Source organism: Heptranchias perlo, chromosome 8, assembly GCF_035084215.1.
Source record: "Heptranchias perlo isolate sHepPer1 chromosome 8, sHepPer1.hap1, whole genome shotgun sequence".
Lineage (NCBI taxonomy): Eukaryota > Metazoa > Chordata > Chondrichthyes > Hexanchiformes > Hexanchidae > Heptranchias > Heptranchias perlo.
In genome coordinates, this window is record NC_090332.1 from 64783091 (window position 1) to 64804706 (window position 21616).

The 21616-nt window shown below is 48.4% G+C and overlaps 1 protein-coding gene across 7 annotated transcripts in view; it reads right to left on the reverse strand.

The window, feature by feature from the left end:
- senp6a (SUMO specific peptidase 6a) overlaps positions 1 to 17096 on the reverse strand; it is a 151901-nt gene extending 134805 nt beyond the window's left edge. For 2 of the 7 annotated variants that reach the window (XM_067989198.1, XM_067989199.1), the window contains exon 1: positions 16426 to 17093. Coding sequence is in view for 5 of the 7 variants with exons in the window: in XM_067989199.1 (XP_067845300.1) it covers positions 16426 to 16456 (31 nt within the window). In the remaining 2 variants the exon portion in view is untranslated. Of the gene's footprint in view, positions 1 to 16425 lie in introns of all 7 variants that reach the window. The other 5 variants (XM_067989195.1, XM_067989194.1, XM_067989197.1 and 2 more) reach the window with 5 other exon arrangements.
- Between the last annotated feature and the right edge of the window lie 4520 nt (positions 17097 to 21616).

Here is a 21616-nt window from a genome sequence, read left to right on the forward strand (position 1 = left end):
CCGGGCGCACCGAGGGGTTCCTCGACGCGCAGCGTCCGGGCGCACCGAGGGGTTCCTCGACGCGCAGCGTCCGGGCGCACCGAGGGGTTCCTCGACGCGCAGCGTCCGGGCGCACCGAGGGGTTCCTCGACGCACAGCGTCCGGGCGCACCGAGGGGTTCCTCGACGCACAGCGTCCGGGCGCACCGAGGGGTTCCTCGACGCACAGCGTCCGGGCGCACCGAGGGGTTCCTCGACGCACAGCGTCCGGGCGCACCGAGGGGTTCCTCGACGCACAGCGTCCGGGCGCACCGAGGGGTTCCTCGACGCACAGCGTCCGGGCGCACCGAGGGGTTCCTCGACGCACAGCGTCCGGGCGCACCGAGGGGTTCCTCGACGCACAGCGTCCGGGCGCACCGAGGGGTTCCTCGACGCACAGCGTCCGGGCGCACCGAGGGGTTCCTCGACGCACAGCGTCCGGGCGCACCGAGGGGTTCCTCGACGCACAGCGTCCGGGCGCACCGAGGGGTTCCTCGACGCACAGCGTCCGGGCGCACCGAGGGGTTCCTCGACGCACAGCGTCCGGGCGCACCGAGGGGTTCCTCGACGCACAGCGTCCGGGCGCACCGAGGGGTTCCTCGACGCACAGCGTCCGGGCGCACCGAGGGGTTCCTCGACGCACAGCGTCCGGGCGCACCGAGGGGTTCCTCGACGCACAGCGTCCGGGCGCACCGAGGGGTTCCTCGACGCACAGCGTCCGGGCGCACCGAGGGGTTCCTCGACGCACAGCGTCCGGGCGCACCGAGGGGTTCCTCGACGCACAGCGTCCGGGCGCACCGAGGGGTTCCTCGACGCACAGCGTCCGGGCGCACCGAGGGGTTCCTCGACGCACAGCGTCCGGGCGCACCGAGGGGTTCCTCGACGCACAGCGTCCGGGCGCACCGAGGGGTTCCTCGACGCACAGCGTCCGGGCGCACCGAGGGGTTCCTCGACGCACAGCGTCCGGGCGCACCGAGGGGTTCCTCGACGCACAGCGTCCGGGCGCACCGAGGGGTTCCTCGACGCACAGCGTCCGGGCGCACCGAGGGGTTCCTCGACGCACAGCGTCCGGGCGCACCGAGGGGTTCCTCGACGCACAGCGTCCGGGCGCACCGAGGGGTTCCTCGACGCACAGCGTCCGGGCGCACCGAGGGGTTCCTCGACGCACAGCGTCCGGGCGCACCGAGGGGTTCCTCGACGCACAGCGTCCGGGCGCACCGAGGGGTTCCTCGACGCACAGCGTCCGGGCGCACCGAGGGGTTCCTCGACGCACAGCGTCCGGGCGCACCGAGGGGTTCCTCGACGCACAGCGTCCGGGCGCACCGAGGGGTTCCTCGACGCACAGCGTCCGGGCGCACCGAGGGGTTCCTCGACGCACAGCGTCCGGGCGCACCGAGGGGTTCCTCGACGCACAGCGTCCGGGCGCACCGAGGGGTTCCTCGACGCACAGCGTCCGGGCGCACCGAGGGGTTCCTCGACGCACAGCGTCCGGGCGCACCGAGGGGTTCCTCGACGCACAGCGTCCGGGCGCACCGAGGGGTTCCTCGACGCACAGCGTCCGGGCGCACCGAGGGGTTCCTCGACGCACAGCGTCCGGGCGCACCGAGGGGTTCCTCGACGCACAGCGTCCGGGCGCACCGAGGGGTTCCTCGACGCACAGCGTCCGGGCGCACCGAGGGGTTCCTCGACGCACAGCGTCCGGGCGCACCGAGGGGTTCCTCGACGCACAGCGTCCGGGCGCACCGAGGGGTTCCTCGACGCACAGCGTCCGGGCGCACCGAGGGGTTCCTCGACGCACAGCGTCCGGGCGCACCGAGGGGTTCCTCGACGCACAGCGTCCGGGCGCACCGAGGGGTTCCTCGACGCACAGCGTCCGGGCGCACCGAGGGGTTCCTCGACGCACAGCGTCCGGGCGCACCGAGGGGTTCCTCGACGCACAGCGTCCGGGCGCACCGAGGGGTTCCTCGACGCACAGCGTCCGGGCGCACCGAGGGGTTCCTCGACGCACAGCGTCCGGGCGCACCGAGGGGTTCCTCGACGCACAGCGTCCGGGCGCACCGAGGGGTTCCTCGACGCACAGCGTCCGGGCGCACCGAGGGGTTCCTCGACGCACAGCGTCCGGGCGCACCGAGGGGTTCCTCGACGCACAGCGTCCGGGCGCACCGAGGGGTTCCTCGACGCACAGCGTCCGGGCGCACCGAGGGGTTCCTCGACGCACAGCGTCCGGGCGCACCGAGGGGTTCCTCGACGCACAGCGTCCGGGCGCACCGAGGGGTTCCTCGACGCACAGCGTCCGGGCGCACCGAGGGGTTCCTCGACGCACAGCGTCCGGGCGCACCGAGGGGTTCCTCGACGCACAGCGTCCGGGCGCACCGAGGGGTTCCTCGACGCACAGCGTCCGGGCGCACCGAGGGGTTCCTCGACGCACAGCGTCCGGGCGCACCGAGGGGTTCCTCGACGCACAGCGTCCGGGCGCACCGAGGGGTTCCTCGACGCACAGCGTCCGGGCGCACCGAGGGGTTCCTCGACGCACAGCGTCCGGGCGCACCGAGGGGTTCCTCGACGCACAGCGTCCGGGCGCACCGAGGGGTTCCTCGACGCACAGCGTCCGGGCGCACCGAGGGGTTCCTCGACGCACAGCGTCCGGGCGCACCGAGGGGTTCCTCGACGCACAGCGTCCGGGCGCACCGAGGGGTTCCTCGACGCACAGCGTCCGGGCGCACCGAGGGGTTCCTCGACGCACAGCGTCCGGGCGCACCGAGGGGTTCCTCGACGCACAGCGTCCGGGCGCACCGAGGGGTTCCTCGACGCACAGCGTCCGGGCGCACCGAGGGGTTCCTCGACGCACAGCGTCCGGGCGCACCGAGGGGTTCCTCGACGCACAGCGTCCGGGCGCACCGAGGGGTTCCTCGACGCACAGCGTCCGGGCGCACCGAGGGGTTCCTCGACGCACAGCGTCCGGGCGCACCGAGGGGTTCCTCGACGCACAGCGTCCGGGCGCACCGAGGGGTTCCTCGACGCACAGCGTCCGGGCGCACCGAGGGGTTCCTCGACGCACAGCGTCCGGGCGCACCGAGGGGTTCCTCGACGCACAGCGTCCGGGCGCACCGAGGGGTTCCTCGACGCACAGCGTCCGGGCGCACCGAGGGGTTCCTCGACGCACAGCGTCCGGGCGCACCGAGGGGTTCCTCGACGCACAGCGTCCGGGCGCACCGAGGGGTTCCTCGACGCACAGCGTCCGGGCGCACCGAGGGGTTCCTCGACGCACAGCGTCCGGGCGCACCGAGGGGTTCCTCGACGCACAGCGTCCGGGCGCACCGAGGGGTTCCTCGACGCACAGCGTCCGGGCGCACCGAGGGGTTCCTCGACGCACAGCGTCCGGGCGCACCGAGGGGTTCCTCGACGCACAGCGTCCGGGCGCACCGAGGGGTTCCTCGACGCACAGCGTCCGGGCGCACCGAGGGGTTCCTCGACGCACAGCGTCCGGGCGCACCGAGGGGTTCCTCGACGCACAGCGTCCGGGCGCACCGAGGGGTTCCTCGACGCACAGCGTCCGGGCGCACCGAGGGGTTCCTCGACGCACAGCGTCCGGGCGCACCGAGGGGTTCCTCGACGCACAGCGTCCGGGCGCACCGAGGGGTTCCTCGACGCACAGCGTCCGGGCGCACCGAGGGGTTCCTCGACGCACAGCGTCCGGGCGCACCGAGGGGTTCCTCGACGCACAGCGTCCGGGCGCACCGAGGGGTTCCTCGACGCACAGCGTCCGGGCGCACCGAGGGGTTCCTCGACGCACAGCGTCCGGGCGCACCGAGGGGTTCCTCCACGCACAGCGTCCGGGCGCACCGAGGGGTTCCTCCACGCACAGCGTCCGGGCGCACCGAGGGGTTCCTCCACGCACAGCGTCCGGGCGCACCGAGGGGTTCCTCCACGCACAGCGTCCGGGCGCACCGAGGGGTTCCACCACGCACAGCGTCCGGGCGCACCGAGGGGTTCCACCACGCACAGCGTCCGGGCGCACCAAGGTTCCACCACGCACAGCGTCCGGGCGCACCAAGGTTCCACTACGCACAGCGTCCGGGCGCACCCAGAGGTTGAGTTATACCCCAGTTTCCTTTTTGTTCATTGAGGAAAAACTGTTGAAGACCCAAGGTCTTCTTTTGTTTTACGGCAGTTGCAATTGTTGAGCCGGAGTTTTAAGCATTGGTTAAGTCTACCAGCATAAAATTGTGAGCCAATCTTGGATTGGGCACAGAGGGAATGTGAGCTGGAAGGTTGCGAGCAGCTAGGCTTACTTTAAGAGTCTGATAGAAGTAAGCCAAGAGTAAAGCTTGGTCTGAGAACACCAGTTCCATTACAGCAGGAAGCCGGGGGAGTGAGATTTGACAGAAGAAGTGAAAAATAGAAAACAAAGAATAGAGGGAGAAAGGAATAGAAGGATATGCTGTCAGGATTAGCTGAAATAGGGAGGGTGGAGGCTGATATGGAGCATTAACACCGGCATGGACCTGTTGCGCCGAATGGCCTGTTTCTGTGCTGTACATTCTATGTAATTCTGTGCAAAGAAGAAACGCAACAGAAAAAAAAATATCTTAATGCAGTGATGCCTTGAGGTGGGCAGATGACCCCTAAAACGTGGTGGTGAGGGAGAACTGTGCACGATCAATAAAATGCCAGGTGACCCAATTACTTACAGTACCCAGTACATTGTTACACGTCAGCACAAATTACTCCTGAGCAAATTTTACCATAAATAAAACTAGTCCAAAAGTATCTGCAAACAATATAAATATCCACCACATCTGACGCACACTAAAAAGCCTTTCGGCAACTTGGCAAGATGTGTATTTTTGTGTCACAGGGATATAATCCCAATTTTCCTACAACCAAAATAAAAAGGGCACTCAGGAAAATGTGTTCAGGGAGCGAGAAAAATCAAGCATAATCAAGCATAATTGTCCCAATGGAAGCTCGGGCAATCAAGTCAATGGCGCATTCCGTGCAACTTATCATTGCATCCTGTAAAAAACACAAAAGCTTTGCCGAACAACGTTTTGGGAAGATGAGCCTCTGGAACATTAGGTCAATTCTACTGAGTCAGAACCTGACTGAGCTTGCTATCCTGCGATATTCAGCCTCAATTTGCTGGAAAGGTGTTTGTTGAGGCACGCCATCATTTGGACTTCCCAGCACTCCATTCATATCGATCTATATTTGCGCTGTAATTTGTAGGAACACCGATCCATCTACAGCGTGGCAAGGTCAATGACGAATCAGGGATCTCGTGAACAGCATGGCCAATGGCTTACCTTACCCCGCAGACCAACCACATGGCACTGAAATAGCTGAGAACAAGTTGCATTTATATAGCGTGTTTAACGTAGTAAACGTTCCAAAGTGCTTCACAGGAGCGTTATCAAAATTTGACACCAAGCCACAGAGAGATATTAGAACAGGTGACCAAAAGCTTGGTTTTAAGGAGCGTCTTAAAGGAAGAGAGGGGTAGATATGCGGAGGGGTTTAGGGAGGGAATTCCAGAGCTTGGAGCCTACACAGCTGAAGGCAGGGTTGCCAATGGTGGGGCGATGAAAATCAGGAATGCGCAAGAGGAACGCGGAGTTCTGGGAGGGTCGTAAGGCTGGAGGAGGTTGCAGCGATAGGGAGGGGCGCGGCCATTGTAGTATTTGAACACAAGGATGAGAATTTTAAATTTGAGGCAATGCAGGTTAGTGAGCACAGATTTGATGGGTGAACAGGACTTGGTGCGAGTTAGGGTACGGGCAGCAGTTGCTGAACAGATGCCATAAGTTGGAGTGAGGCATGGCACTTGGTGAGAAGTAAGCTGCAACTTCTAAAATCAACGTAAATTAATGTTACGTTAGTTAGTTTTAAAAAAATGTAAAAGGCTGTTTAAAAAAAATCTTGTGTCTGCACATCCTCGTTGTGAGTGCTTCACTGAATGCTCCAGGTTTACGTGCAGAATCCTCAATTATTCATCGCAGACAATTAGCACATTTAGCGAGTGATAAAAAGGGACAGGTTCCTCCAGTGGAGCCTTCAGCGGCACGAGTCCCATTGATAGTCCCCTGCACCCTGCGGAAGCCAGCAATCTGGTGGAAATTGATGGATCTGTCTCTGATGCGCAGGGGACATGTCGCATTTAATGAAATCAGTTGCCTTGTGGAAGATAGCATCTCACCTGTCGAATGCAGGTCCTCACAGCTCCTGGGCTGATATTACAGAGGTCTCCAGTACCTGACTGGAAAGAACCGTGCTGTAGAAATTGAGGGCCATCATCACCTTCATTGCCATTGAAACTGCCCTGCGGGAGATGGACCGGCTTTAGGAATTCATGGAGAATCTCACATCGATGGCCAATTGCTTCCTTGATGAAGCGCAGTTTGCGCAAGCACAGCTCCTCCAACGGTGCCTCAAATTACATTCTTTCCCTGTACACCGTGTGAGGGGTAGTGGAGAGGTCGGTTCAGTCTCCAGCCATGGTGCCTCAAGCAGCTCCTTCTGCTGCTCCTCCAGGTTGTCCATAATAATCAAGAACTGGGGAAGACCCAGTGGATAGGCCATTACAATGCTTTCACCTTCCTAACATGTAGAAATAGGGGAAGCCCTAAACGTAACTGCCTTCAGATGCTAAAAGTGCTCTGGATGGCAAAGCTGTCAAGAATAAACTGCCAAAAATGAGATTTAGAAAAAAATCTCAACAATTTCCAGACTTCTGAGGTGAGATTCCAGATCTTTAAAAAGGTCCCATCGTTGGCTTCCCAAGATGAGTGTCATGTGTTGGCCCTAAATCATGTCATTACCAGGTCACCCACGCCATTATTTTTTAGTCTAATTAGCTGCGACATGAATAATGGTTTAAATCCAGAAAACTGGCAATTGCCATTGACTACAATGGAGGGCTGAGCTGCGCAAATGTGCCAGCAAACTATGGCGCAACATAACTCAAGGGGTAACTCACTTACTCCACTATTTCCTGGTGTCAGCCGCGGCTCAGTTGGTAGCACTCTCGCCTCTGAGTCAGAAGGTCATGGGTTCAAGTCCCACTCCAGAGACATTTGGACAAAATCTAGGCTGACACTCCAGTGCAGTACAGAGGGAGTGCTACATCGTTGCCGTCTTTCGGATCAGTCATTAAAACCGAGGCCCTGTCTACCCTCTCAGGTGGATGTAGAAGATCCCACGGTACTATTTTGAAGAAGAACAGGGGAGTTATCCCCGGAGTCCTCCCCGAAGTCCTGGCACTCAAACCTATTTATCCCTCAACTAACATCACTAAAAACAGATTATCTGGTCATTATCACATTGCTGTTTGTGCGAGCTTGCTGTGTGCAAATTGTCTGCTGCGTTTCCTAACATTACAACAGTGACTACACTTCAAAAAATACTTAATTGGTTGTAAAGCACTTTGGGACGTCCTGAGATTGTGAAAAGCGCTATATAAATGCAAGTCCTTCTTTCTTGGAACTGTTACGTATTAACAATGCTGCACACCGTTAATACGTCATTAGTATGGTGCAACTTTGCAGCAAATTCAGGCCCATTTATGTTGTCTAAAAAGGAGACATCACACTGTACTATGGCTTTTTTCATAAAATACAAACTCAACCCCACAAATTCCTTTTTGGTTATCCATCTGTAATGAGAAGTGTTTCCCCAAGAAGGCACTTTTATACACAGTGAAACCTGTAAATTAGGGATACCTACAGGACTTGTATCGGGTGTCCTTTATTTGCAGGTGTCCTTATTTTCAAAATGGCCGTTGTATGGACAGTAAATTGGATAAGCAAAATATCCTGGGATTGGCTGTATCTCCTGCAGTGTTCCTTTTTTGCGCCCTCACTGATCGTGCCTAATTCTGGAGCCGTGCCAGCAGGATGTGATTTCAGTTCATTTTCTGTTTGTTGGGTTTCCTAGTTCATTGCCATCTCGGGGTCCTTTTCCATTGAGGAAGGGATCTCCTGATGCTGGGATCTGCTACGTTGGCAGCCTGCACAGATCGAGGTGGCTGCTGAAGGGCCGGAGTGCCTGGGAGATCCCAGCCAAATTGGGGGAGGATTAATGTCCTGCAGACCCCTGTCCAAGACCCTCTCCCTCCATGTGCTGCAGCTGCTAATGCTTGAATCGCTGGGGGTGGACAGTGGGGATAGGTAGGGGGCTGTTAGTTCATCAGTACCTGACGTACTGGTGGAGTGAGAGGTGATGTTGCCCTGTGCAGTTCCTTGCTTTTGAGGAATTGGGAGTTCTTCACCCAGCATCCACAGCGGCAGAGAAATTGCTATCTCTGGGATAGAGCTGTGCAAGAATTCAATTAGAGACAGTGCAGTTTCTCTGCCACTATGGATTCTGGGTGGAGAGATATCCATTCCACAAAAGCTGTTTCTTTCACCTGCTGCCACCTCATGCTTACCTGCGTCCCCCATGTTTTGAGGTGTAAACAGACTTGATGCATTGAAGTCTGTCCATAGTTCATAATTTGAGAGTGTCCGTAGTTTCAAGGTGCAGCTTGTACTTATTACAGTGCAAGTTATTTGGGACTGTCAATGGGTGTCCATTTTTTGGGGATGTCCGTTTGTACAGGTTGCACTGTACGTAAAAACTTATAGAGCAATAAAAGGCATAATCTCACAGCCCAAGAAGTTGAGCTCTGCCAATCGTTTACCAGCTCAGTTACACATTGCCAGGGTAGAACTTCTTCCCCTGTGTATGGCATTTTCATTAAACAGCTCCAGACCTCACTACAGCCTTGGTCCAAACATGGACAAAAGAGCTGAATTCCAGAGGTGAGGTGAGAGTGACTGCCCTTGACATCAAGGCAGCATTTGACTGAATGTAGCATCAAGGAGCACTCATAAAATTGAAGTCAATGGGAATCAGGGGAAAATGCTCCATTGTCTGGAGTTATACCTAGCACAAAGGAAGATGGTAATGGTTGTTGGAGGCCAATCATCTCAGTCCCAGGACATCGCTGCAGGAGTTCCTCAGGGCAGTGTCCTAGGCACAACCATCTTCAGCTGCTTCATCAATGACCTTCCCTCCATCATAAGGTCAGAAATGTGGATGTTCGCTGATGATTGCACAGTGTTCAGTTCCATTCACAACCCCTCAGATAATAAAGCAGTTCGTACCATCATGCACGAATCCAGGCTTGGGCTGATAAGCGGCAAGTAACATTCGTGCCACACAAGTGGCAGGCAATGACCATCTCCAACAAGAGAGAGTCTAACCACCTCCCCTTGACATTCAATGGCATTACCATCGCCAAATCGCCCACCAACGTCCTGGGGGTCACCATTGACCAGAAACTTAACTGGACCAGCCACATAAATACTGTGGCTACTACAGCAGGTCAAAGGCTGGGTATTCTGCACCAAGTGACTCACCAAAGCCTTTCCACCATCTACAAGGCATAAGTCAGGAGTGTGATGGAATACCCTCCACTTACCTGGATCAGTGCAGCTCCAACAACACTTGAAGCTCGGCACCGTACCAGGACAAAGCAGCCTGCTTGATTGGCACCCCATTCACCACCTTAAACATTCACTCCCTCCAACCACCAGCGCACCGTGGCTGCAGCGTGTGCCATCTACAAGATGCACTGCAGCAACTCGCCAAGGCTTCTTCGACAGCACCTCCCAAACTCGCGACCTCTACCACCTAGAAAGACAAGGGCATCAGCCGCATGGGAGCACCACCACCTGCACATTCCCCTCCAAGGTCACACACCATCCTGACTTGGAAATATATCTCTGTTCCTTCATTGTCGCTGGGTCAAAATCCTGGAACTCCCTACCTAACAGCACTGTGGGAGGACCTTCACCACATGGACTGCAAAGGTTCAAGGCGGGAGCTCACCACCACCTTTTCAAGAGCAACAAATGCTGGCCTTGCCAGCGACACCCACATCCCATTGATGAATTTTTTTTTAAAATGTCCTCCAGCATCCACCTGTTTAGTCATTATTTATCTATTTTAACTTTAATAGTTCTACTTCATGATAAATAATCACCTGTCAATGGCTCCAAAGCAGGGGCTGGGGAAGGAGTCAGAGGAGATGGAAAGGGATTACCTTCAGAACTCAAATCACTTTTCGAGTAGGAAAATTTGTGTTTTAAACCCAGCCAGTTATTCATGCAGCTAGAAAAGTCACAACCATAGACAAACCCCAAGGTTCTCCCATCCCCAAAAAGTAGAACTGGCAGAAAAAACTGTGGAAAAGCAGCTCAAAAAAGATGATACGTTATAATGCTGCTGCTCATAAATTAGATGCGACAGCTCAACTTGCAGTTGTGAAACACGTGCTGGAATCTGCAGACTAGGTTTTATAAATACAGCTGAGTGAAAAACAAAATTATAAATGCCCAAGAGAAGATAAACTAAAAGTGCAAAACTTTTGATTCGAAGGGCTGGGTGGCCCAGTTGGTTATTGCATGCCTTATGGTCTCGACCAGCCTGATGGAACAAAGGTTTCTTTAAATTAAAAAAAGTGAAGTGAGTTTGGGCAATTTGGGAAAGTGCAGCAAGGTTTACTCATCTAACATTTAAAACACATTATTGATGCAGAGTAGAGGGATTGTAACTATCCACCTGGGCTATGCTCGACCCCACCTGGTGCAGACAGTGGCTGATACCACTGGAAGAGCGTTCCACCTCCAACTTCAGCACAAAACTCATCAAAAAAAAGTTTGGTTTAAAAAAATGCTTGTTGGCCATTCTTGAAAAGTCCTCTTTCGATTCCAAATAAAAAAGTTTTGAAAAAGCAGAGCACGCAAAGTAGAACAGACTATTCGAAAACTGAAATGAGGATGTTGAAAACATAATGCAGTAAAAACTGCTCTCGTCTCTGCACAAAAGAAAAACTTCCCTGATTCTGGGTCAGAAACATCTGACGTTGTGATGTCAAACACTAATTCTAAGGGTGATATATTTTTCCCTCTCAACTCGAAATACCATCTTAAGTCCTCAAAACCAGTTACTTTGTGACCTAATGAGAATATAATTGCTTAACTATCAGGGATTCAAGCTATTTTTTTCCCCCAGTGATCCCTGCAGTGGGAACCTTAATGCAGTCCTCAAACCACCCTGAATGCTTACCTTTTTGTTACCTCCCCATTAGAAACAATTTTTCCTACAGCACTGTTTCAAACATTTTTCCTAGTGAATCACTGGTCAAGACAATAACTAGCTGAGTCAGAGAAACCAGCTTATATCTGGTGAGGACCAAATCAAGGTCTGTTAGTTTGTTCCCTGTAACTAAATAGCCAGCTAACAATCATCATCAAGGCTCACAAAAAAGATACTAGGTTTTATAAATACAGCTGAGTGAAAAACAAAATTATAAATGCCCAAGAGAAGATAAACTAAAAGTGCAAAACTTTTGATTCGAAGGGCTGGGTGGCCCAGTTGGTCCCTCTACTCTGCATCAATAATGTGTTTTAAATGTTAGATGAGTAAACCTTGCTGCACTTTCCCAAATTGCCCAAACTCACTTCACTTTTTAATTTAAAGAAACCTTTGTTCCATCAGGCTGGTCGAGACCATAAGGCATGCAATATTTATCCCTCAATCAATATCACTAAAACAGATTATCTAGTCATTACCACATTGCTGCTGTGTGCAAATTGGCTGTCGCGCTTCCTGCATTTCTAAAGTATTTTGTTGGCTGGAAAGCGCTTTGGAACACCCTGAGGTCGTGAAAGGTGCTTTATAAATGCAAGTCTTTCTTTTCTTTTTCCACTGAAATATACCAGAACACCCTCAAGGGAGGAGAAGGGGAGAGAATTGAGAGAATCTCTGTACTGACAAGAGAATTTTTTTGAATTGATTATTGATAGCTTATCTGCAGTGCACCATTTCTGAACCTGAAGTTTACACAGCACTGAACTATGGCTGTTAGACCCAACAGTTTCTGACTATTGAAACTTTAGTGCTGGTGAGAGGGCAGCAGAAATAATCACAATTTCTAATTTAAAATTGCACCATCAAAATGCCTCCTGTAGAAATGTATATTTTCTTGCAGTTTCTCTCTTCCATTTTGTCTTCTGTATACCTGTCTCTGACTATCCTATTTGTCCATGCCCCGGGTGTCACTCACCCAACTGCCCATCATTCCTTTTCATGAAGCAGCCTCCAGCTCATTCTCTTTCCCTCCCCCCCACACCTCAGTCTTCATATTCCACTCCTCCTTTCCATGGTCCCCATTAGCCGAACTGTTGCTTCAGCCATGTATCCTATTTTTGTACACACCCAGCCTACTTACACTTAAAACAAATTTACCCTCACAGGAAACAAATATTACAGTATTAAATTTCTAAGTGTCGCACCATTAACACCTAAAGTGTGGCTCAACCAAGATACCAACTGGGCACTGATTTATGTAAACACTGGCTAATCACCTGGGATCTGGAGTACAGTTGTGATATTTAGCTGCTGTGATATTTAGCTGCTAAGATGGAGCTGTGTTTAGCCTGACATATCCCTTTAAGGTGCATTACTGCTCCTGAGGAAGTGGTATCACCTGAGGTCAATTAAAGGGTAATTGTGAAGGGAAGTTTCTGTAGATTGAAGCTGTTTGTAAATCCCCAGCTCCTACCACTGGGGAAAGGTCAGAAAAACTAGCAGAAAATGACTGGCTTTCTTTTTTGTTGACACTTTGAAATGTGACATGACACAACAATGTGTGTATATGTGGATTTCCCATGGCACTGCTCTTGCTAAGTCAGACAATACGCTCTGATAATAACAGCAGTGTCATACCATACTAAGGTGCGATGATGTGGAGATGCCGGTGATGGACTGGGGTTGACAATTGTAAACAATTTTACAACACCAAGTTATAGTCCAGCAATTTTATTTTAAATTCACAAGCTTTCGGAGGCTTCCTCCTTCGTCAGGTGAACGATGTGAAAATATATGTGAAAATACTAAGGTGCAGCTGTGCTTAACTTTTGCCTGTTCCTTTAAGATCACAAGGCCTCTGCCATAAACATCCTCAGGTCAGTTACAGTTAATTGCTGTGGATAGGAGAAGTTGGAAAATTGCTAGGTGCTTGTAAATTTCTAGCTCAAGGTCAAACTGCAAAGTTCCCTCACTAAAATATTAAATTAATTAATTAATCTGTAATTAACCCTCAAATTAATGACTGCCTTTCTTTTATACTTTTGTCATGTTGCAGTGTAACTGGGACTCAAAACCTTTAATTAGAAGATTTTCTCTGTTGCTCATAATAATTTGGCCACTCTGCTGCTTTACAAGGACAGGAGTGTTATGGACAACGTTTTATTCTGCTACGGTGAAGGTGTTGTCCTTTAAGGCCACGAAGTCTACATGCAGTTAAGCAAACATGGGGTGTGGTCAGCATGAGTTTAACTGCTCCTTTTCAAGAAAAGTTTGCAGGTTGGAAGGTTACAAATTTCAGACTTCAGATTGGAACCCAGGGCTCTGCAGAAATGCCTTTCATCTCTCCTTTCTTTCCCCCATTGTGATTGCCAAGGTAAATCACAGGCTACAGATACTGACTTCTGTGTCAATAAGGCACTTAACTATTATGGAGAAACTTCTTAAAGGACTGGCTTTGCTCCTCTTTGAAGTCTGACCAATTTGCAGAAAGGTGTGACAGACAAAATGCACGTTAGAGGTACTGTTTCAAATATGCTGGTCACATAAATCAGAGGATGGGCAATTTTTATAAAGACAGGAACATTATAGCCTGTAACACACAATGTATTATTCTGCTGCTAAATAGGAAGCGTCCTTCTATGGCTGAAATCTAATTGACAAGAAAGCACTATCTGGGCCCATTCAAAAGTTAATTGTTATTCAGACTGGAGATCACAAACCTGGCTTTGTTCGTGAGAAGCTCAATTTGGGACCTGTAGACATTGCAGCCCCAGAGCTTCTGCTCCTGGGAAGTTTTTCTGTATGCTGCAAATGGCTTTTTTTTAGTGCAACATAGAAATTTTCATCAGATAGCATGAGACATCTGAGGTGTGACAGATCGGAAGTGCACATATACATAGCAATATATGTATAGATACTGCTCATGTTAAGTTGAATGAACTTTTTATAACAGGAGTGTTATACCATGTGATACAGTGTATTATTCTGCTCAGATGAAACTATGTTCCAATATAGAATCATAGAATGGTTACAGCACAGAGGGAAGCCATTCGACCCATCGAACCCGAGGTGGGTCTCTGCAAGAGCAATCCAGCTGGTCCCACTTCCCCGGCCCTATCCCCATAGGCCTGCAAATTTTTTCCCTTCAAGTACTTGTCCAATTCTCTTTTGAAAGCCACGATTGAGTCTGCCTCCACCACCCCCTCAGGCACTGCATTCCAGATCATAACTACTCATTGTGTAAAAGAGTTTTTCCTCATGTGGCCCTTGGTTCTTTTGCCAATCACCTCAAATCTACGTCCTCTGGTTCTTGACCCCTCCCCCAATGAGAACTGTTTCTCTCTATCTACTCTGTCTAGACCCTTCATGATTTTGAATACCTCTATCAAATCTCCTCCCAACCTTCTCTGCTCTAAGGAAAACAACCCCAGCTTCTCCAGTCTATCCACGCAAGATAACAAAATGTAATTGCCGTTAAACACTAAGTGACATCACAGTTTAATTGCAATCCCTACTGCAGGTCAGACCCTTGATTTACTTTCTCAAGTATGATCGGTAAGGCACTAGACATTCTGGATTCTGTCAATTAGGTAGTTTCAATTAACCTTCCAAATTATTCCCTTCATTTCATCATACTTTTCTTTTTTTAGAAGCGTGATACAGAAATTTACAGTGTGACTTTTGAATTGATGGATAAGTAGTGCCCACTAGATATACTATATTACAATATAGAGAGAAAATCTCACCAGTGAACCAACTCACTTTGCCATTACATAGCTAACATCACTTAGATTTTGTGTATCCTCTATACCTCGCATTGCAGCTGTCCCTTTATCACTGCACCATTCAGTAACAAATGCAGAGCCAGAAGATTCCACCCTATGGGTGAAAGTGTCAACGTCAAGTGTCATCATTCTACCCAACATGGGAAATGGTACAATTTAGAGCAACTTGAATATGTAACTATTGATGCATTTTGTTGAAGGCATATTTTTGAAGTGAAATAAGGGAAAGCATCAGCAATTGTGCATCACTGTTTCCATTCTGCCTGCAGACTAGAGTCTCATTTATTTGTTGGGTACAATTCTATGAACCATTTACTTCAGCTCAAGTAATTCTTGAAATGCCAAGTATGACAAAAAATACCTGCAACTAATGTTGAAACCCAAGAAGACAAGTTAAAGATTGGTCATTTTCAGAATGATCTATACATCTCTCTCCAGGAAGATACTAATGAAGTGTGATTAAAATTTCATCAAATGTTTAACAAACTAGTTTATGACAACTAAGAATCAGGGGATAAGTGAATACAACAGCTATCTACTTTCAGTTCAAAAGCAACATAGCTACATTTGGCTCCGATCTAAAATAGGATTGAAAAAATTACAGTGGACACTTACTCCTGCAATAGTTTGTAAATCTATATCATTCCCAAGCTAGGAACTTTGAAACCCAAGGTTGTCACAGCTTCCTCATGGTACAATTTCCTGTATGTCAAAGATCACAGGAGAGGGAGGAGAAATGAAAGAATAGCACACTCATTCACCTCACTCGATACCATGAAAGCATACCTGAACCCAACATGGATCAATGACAGCTGCCACGGAAAAATGTCACAACTAGATTCTAACAGGAATAAACATGGCAATAAAAAAAAGACTGAAGGCAGGGCCAGAATATGGCAAAACAAAAATGGATAGTTAATTTTAAGTGGAACCCACTGAAACTGATTAATCAGTTTGCCCCATCCTTTTATTCCACTATCAACATTAACCAGGACTACAGGTGCTTAGGCTGAAGTGTCAAAATAGTACATGTAAACTGGAACGGTATTTTTTTCAAAGTTGAAAGATTTATACCGTACTACACACTTGAAGTACTATTCCACGTATTTGTAGGTGCACCGTGTCATTTAAGACGACTTTAAAAGGAAAGCAGAAGGGATTTAGAGACTAAAGCACCCAGTTAACAATAGTAATATAAAGGTTAGCGGTTCAGCATGTTCAGCCGCTTCCAATACTTCAGGATCGTACTGCTTTTATTTTGGCCCTGAAGTTGACTGACAGAGAAGAGTTATAAATATCATGCGTTTCTGTCACTCCTGAGGCCTACCCCGTCTAGAACAAGCCTTCATCAACACATACATAAAAGTCCATTACCCTTCCCTTTAAAAACACTCAATGTATACAAATAGCAAAGCATTTTTTCTTCAGCAATAGCAAACAAAACCGACCGTACCGTCTACAAAAACGGATAACTAGTGACGACAGCTCACCTTCCAAGAGTAGGCTTCTCCTTCCCGCCATTTTTTTTTCAGTCCTTTGTAGCCTTCGGCAGAGCGGTGCCTGCAGAGCGCTGAATGCAGAAGAGCGGCTCGGCCATGTCAGTGCGCGCGTGCCGGGGGCCCCATACCAACCACCCCCGGACCAGGGTTCTAGAACCGCAGCTTCGAACGTTACGCGTATAGCCTCATTCCAACGCCGACTCGAGCCCCGACCCCGGCAGCCGCGCGCAACTCCACTCCCAGGCTCCCGGCGGCCTCCTCCGACCAAAAAGGGGGATATGCAACTATATATATGTGCACAAGCAATAGGGGAAAAAAAGCAAAAAAAATGTAGTGCTGTTGATTTTTCTCTCAACTTTTTGTTTCAAAAATGGCGTGCGATAATTATTAAGAGTCTGATTTACTTAAAAAGCGACTCTGTCCGTTGCAACGAGTCCCCACCGATTCTCAGTGGTTTGTATACCCCCAGTGGTTAGTCGATGTAAAATGATTCACCCTTTAACTCTTGTAAGTAAACACAAAAACGTTCACTAGCTAAGCTGCATTAATACGGGTGAGAGGGGGTTTGCTCGCTTTGCATCACGCCTATTTCAGGTGAGCATCAATCCTGAACGGGGAGAACAGAAGCGAAGACAGTAAGAAAACTTCGGCCATTGCCGTCACTTCCGGTCACAGTTAATATGTCCATTTTTATTCTCACCACGCAGGTAATTTCTGCTCCATAGATCAGATGTCCTAAATTCGCCCTCGTTGAACAGAGTTTTATCCTCATTTCTCAGCAATCCCCTGTAATTTAATATACTTAACAGATGCAAGCATTGAAAATATTAAAATAACTTGAGATTATTTGATACGATAACAGGTGTCTGGCGAAATGGCTCCCTGGTAGGATATTTTTTTCTAGTACCTTGTTCCTTTTTTTTCAAAACTTTAAACACGTGCATGGAATTTTTTTACACAATGTACAGGAAAATTATGTTTTTCCTCGCAGTACAGATCTTGCGTCTTCCCCCATCTTAAGTTTACAGCAGGAGCCACATACCCCTGCTGGAAAAAAGAATGTATATGAAACTGAGCCAAACTTCTCAAAAATATATCACTTTAAAAGTAGTATTGCTAAAGCATTTTGGACACTAACTTGATTTCCTGTCTAAAAAATATTTGTTTCTAAACTGTACATAATAAATGAAGGTGGAAAATCCTATCGTGCCTCACCCTCCCTATCTCTGTAACCTCCTACACCCCCCTCCCAACTCTGGCCTCTTGCGCATCTCCCCTCCCTTTGTCCTACTAATGGTTGCAGTGTCTTCAGCTGCCTAGGCCCCACACTCTGGAATTCTCTCCACCTCCTTCAAGACCCTTCTCAAGCCCACCTTTTTATTCACTCTTGATCACCCCTCTTGATATTCTTTGGCTTAGTGTCCAATTTTTTTCTATTATGCCTCTGTGAAGTACCTTGGGACATTTTTCTACGTTAAAGGTGCTATATAAATGCAAGGTGTTATTGTTGAATACTGCTGGCTGGCTGGTTTTAGTGTCTGGTAATTTCCCCAAGCCATGTTGCTTGCCATTCACTTAGCTGTGCTGTGTAACTGAGTTTGTGGAGAATTCACTGAAACTTCTCCTGCAACAGAGTGAAACTTCCTGGGCTTCATTAATTTTTGACCCAATACCATTGATTATACACGATTACATGTGCAGCACTTACAATGATAAAAGTAACACTATGCAAACTAAAAATATGTTATGATCCCTCTCTGAAAGCAGCTCTGTTTCCCCTGTAAAATACTTGTGTAAAATCTGCCCTATATTGTGCAAACAATGATGGTGAAACCCCATACAGCTGAATCTCTCCAAACAAAACTCTCAATTAACTGAGTGGAAAATGGTTTCCCACCTTTTCTATAAAGAGCTCAGTCACCAAATTCAGTTTTATTATTAGAGACCCTGAAAGTCATCTTTTCTTCCTCACAGGCTCAAAACAGATCGGTGGTTGGAACAAATTATATTCTAGTCTAATAAGATAGTACTCGAATCGTGATGTTGCTGAAATTGGAGGTGCCGATTAACAAGAATGGAATACATACAGGGGTATCAATGTAGATTGTTAAAGTAGCTCTTTACATATTAATGGCTATCCACAGACTGTTTATTGAAACAAAAAAAATTAATTGTAATGTTTTTATGTATTTTCTGTTTATTATTTTTGTCTAATAAGTTATGGCTTTGATAACTGTCCTTGTTTTTGATGACTGTAGTTTGTTTTTGATGATTTTTTTATCTTTGAATTGTAATGCTATTATGTGCTGGTATTTTATGTTTGTAGCAATAAAAGCAAAAGGTTCAGTCACCTATTACACTTTGGGTGTGCTGATACCTGCCACGTCCCCAATGTGGGATACTCAGTTGCCTAATTTGCAATGGTGGGACTGTCTTCATGCTATTCCCTGGTTTCTCAACAAAAAAACCAGAACAAAGCTGTGTAGAAAGACTACAAACTACTGACCATCCGCTGTGTTGATCAAAGCAAAGTAGCCCTTACTTATTTAGGCATGATAGTACGTATTTCATTCTGAAGTTTCTCATTTTCTAAAGAGGCAGCAGGTGCTTGGTGCATGAGAACAAGCTTTCTCTGCAAAACTTCAACAAAATGGTAAAAAAATTAACTTCTAAACTGGGACCAGAAGAGTTCATTTCCATTAATAAGTTTTATCAATTTTTAATCTTGATTTCAGCAGCTGGTAAACTGCAGTGGTGGAGGGGGGTGGGGGAAATGCACGCTGTTTTAAAATCAATTTAATTCTACACTGGAAACAAATGAAATGCTCGAATTTAATGTTTCATTTTGTATTCTACAGCAGTACCTGATCTTACTGAGCTATAAGGGCTGATTTTATGAGGCTCCATCAAAGGTGTATCGCCTCACTGATAATGGGTGCAAGGCGGAGAATTAGGCCTGGGCTTCATGCAGCAAATTTTCAGCATGCCCAATTTTGCGAGCCATGATTTTGGGGGGGGGGGGGGGGGGGAAGAAAGAAGGCAAAGCTACCAGCATTTGCATTGTTATTTAAATCAGGCCCCACATCGAATGTCTCGATTTCAGGCAGGGTACCTTGCCCAATATGACCAAGGTTGTTATTGTTTCGGTTAATGTTGAAGTGTAATTTTTTTTCTTTTTGGCAATGAGCATTTATCTACTTCTGCATTGAACATAGAATCATACAGCACAGAAGAAGGTCATTCAGCCCTTCATGCCTGTGCCGGCTCTTTGAAAGAGCTATCCAATTAGTCCCACTGCCCTGCTCTTTCCCCATAGCCCTGCAAATTTTTCTTTTTCAAGTTTATAGAAAGAAATGAAAGAAAAAAAGACTTGCATTTACATTGCACCTTTCACAACCTCGAGATGTCCAAACTGCTTTACAGCCAATGATGTACTTTTGAAGTGTAGTCAATGTTGTAACTTAAGAATATAGGAACAGGAGTAGGCCATTCAGCCCCTCGTGCCTACTCCGCCATTTGATAAGATCATGGCTGATCTGTGATCTAGCTCCATATACCTGCCTTTGGCCCATATCCCTTAATACCTTTGGTTGCCAAAAAGCTATCTATCTCACATTTAAATTTAGCAATTGAGCTAGTATCAATTGCCGTTTGCGGAAGAGAGTTCCAAACTTCTACCACCCTTTGTGTGCAGAAATGTTTTCTAATCTCGCTCCTGAAAGGTCTGGCTCTAATTTTTAGACTGTGCCCCCCTGCTCCTAGAATCCCCAATCAGCGGAAATAGTTTCTCTCTATCCACCCTATCCGTTCCCCTTAATATCTTATAAACTTCGATCAGATCACCCCTTAACCTTCGAAACTCTAGAGAATACAACCCCAATTTGTGTAATTTCTCCTCGTAACTTAACCCTTGAAGTCCGGGTATCATCCAGTAAACCTACACTGCACTCCCTCCAAGGCCAATATGTCCTTCCGAAGGTGCGGTGCCCAAAACTGCTCACAGTACTCCAGGTGTGGCCTAACCAGGGTTTTGTATAGCTGCAGCATAACTTCTGCCCCCTTGTACTCTAGTCCTCTAGATACAAAGGCCAGCATTCCATTAGCCTTCTTGATTATTTTCTGCACCTGTACATGACACTTCAATGATCTATGTACCTGAACCCCTAAGTCCCTTTGGACATCCACATTTTTTATCTTTTTACCATTTAGAAAGTACCCTGTTCTATCCTTTTTTGATCCAAAGTGGATGACCTCACATTTGTCTACATTGAATTCCATTCACCTAATCTATCAATATCGCTTTGTAATTTTATGTTTTCATCTACACTGCTTACAATGCCACCAATCTTTGTGTCATCGGCAAACTTAGATATGAGACTTACTATGCCTTCATCTAAGTAGTTAATAAATATTGTGAATAATTGAGGTCCCAAGAAAGATCTCTGCAGGACTCCACTAGTCACATCCTGCCAATGTGAATACTTACCCATTATCCCTATTCTCTGTCGCCTTTCGCGCAGCCAATTTCCTAACCAAGTCCATACTTTTCCCTCGATTCCATGGGCTTCTAACTTAGCTAACAGTCTCTTATGTGGGACATTATCAAATGCCTTCTGGAAGTCCATATAAATAACATCCATTGACATTCCCCTGTCCACGACTTGAGTCACCTCTTCAAAAAATTCAATCAGGTTTGTCAGGCACGACCTACCTTTCACAAATCCATGCTGGCTGTCCCTGATTAACTGAAAATTCCCGAGGTGTTCAGTCACCCTATCCTTAATTATAGACTCCAGCAATTTCCCCACAACAGATGTCGGGCTAACTGGTCTATAATTCCCCGGTTTTCCTCTCCTTTTTTAAAAAGCGGAGTGACACGTGCAATTTTCCAATCTAGAGGGACAATTCCTGAATCTAGAGAACTTTGAAAGATTATACCTAGGGCATCTGCAATGTGCTCACCTACTTCCTTTAAAACCCTGGGATGGAAACCATCTGGTCCTGGGAATTTGTCACTCTTTAGTGTTATTATTTTCTTCATTACTATATATCTAGTTCGCTTTTGAAAGTTACCAATGAACCTGCTTCCACCAGCTTTTCAGGCAGTGCATCCATTTCATAACAACTCGCTGCCTAAAAAAAATCTCTCCTCATCTCCCCTCTGGTTCTTTTGCCAATTTTC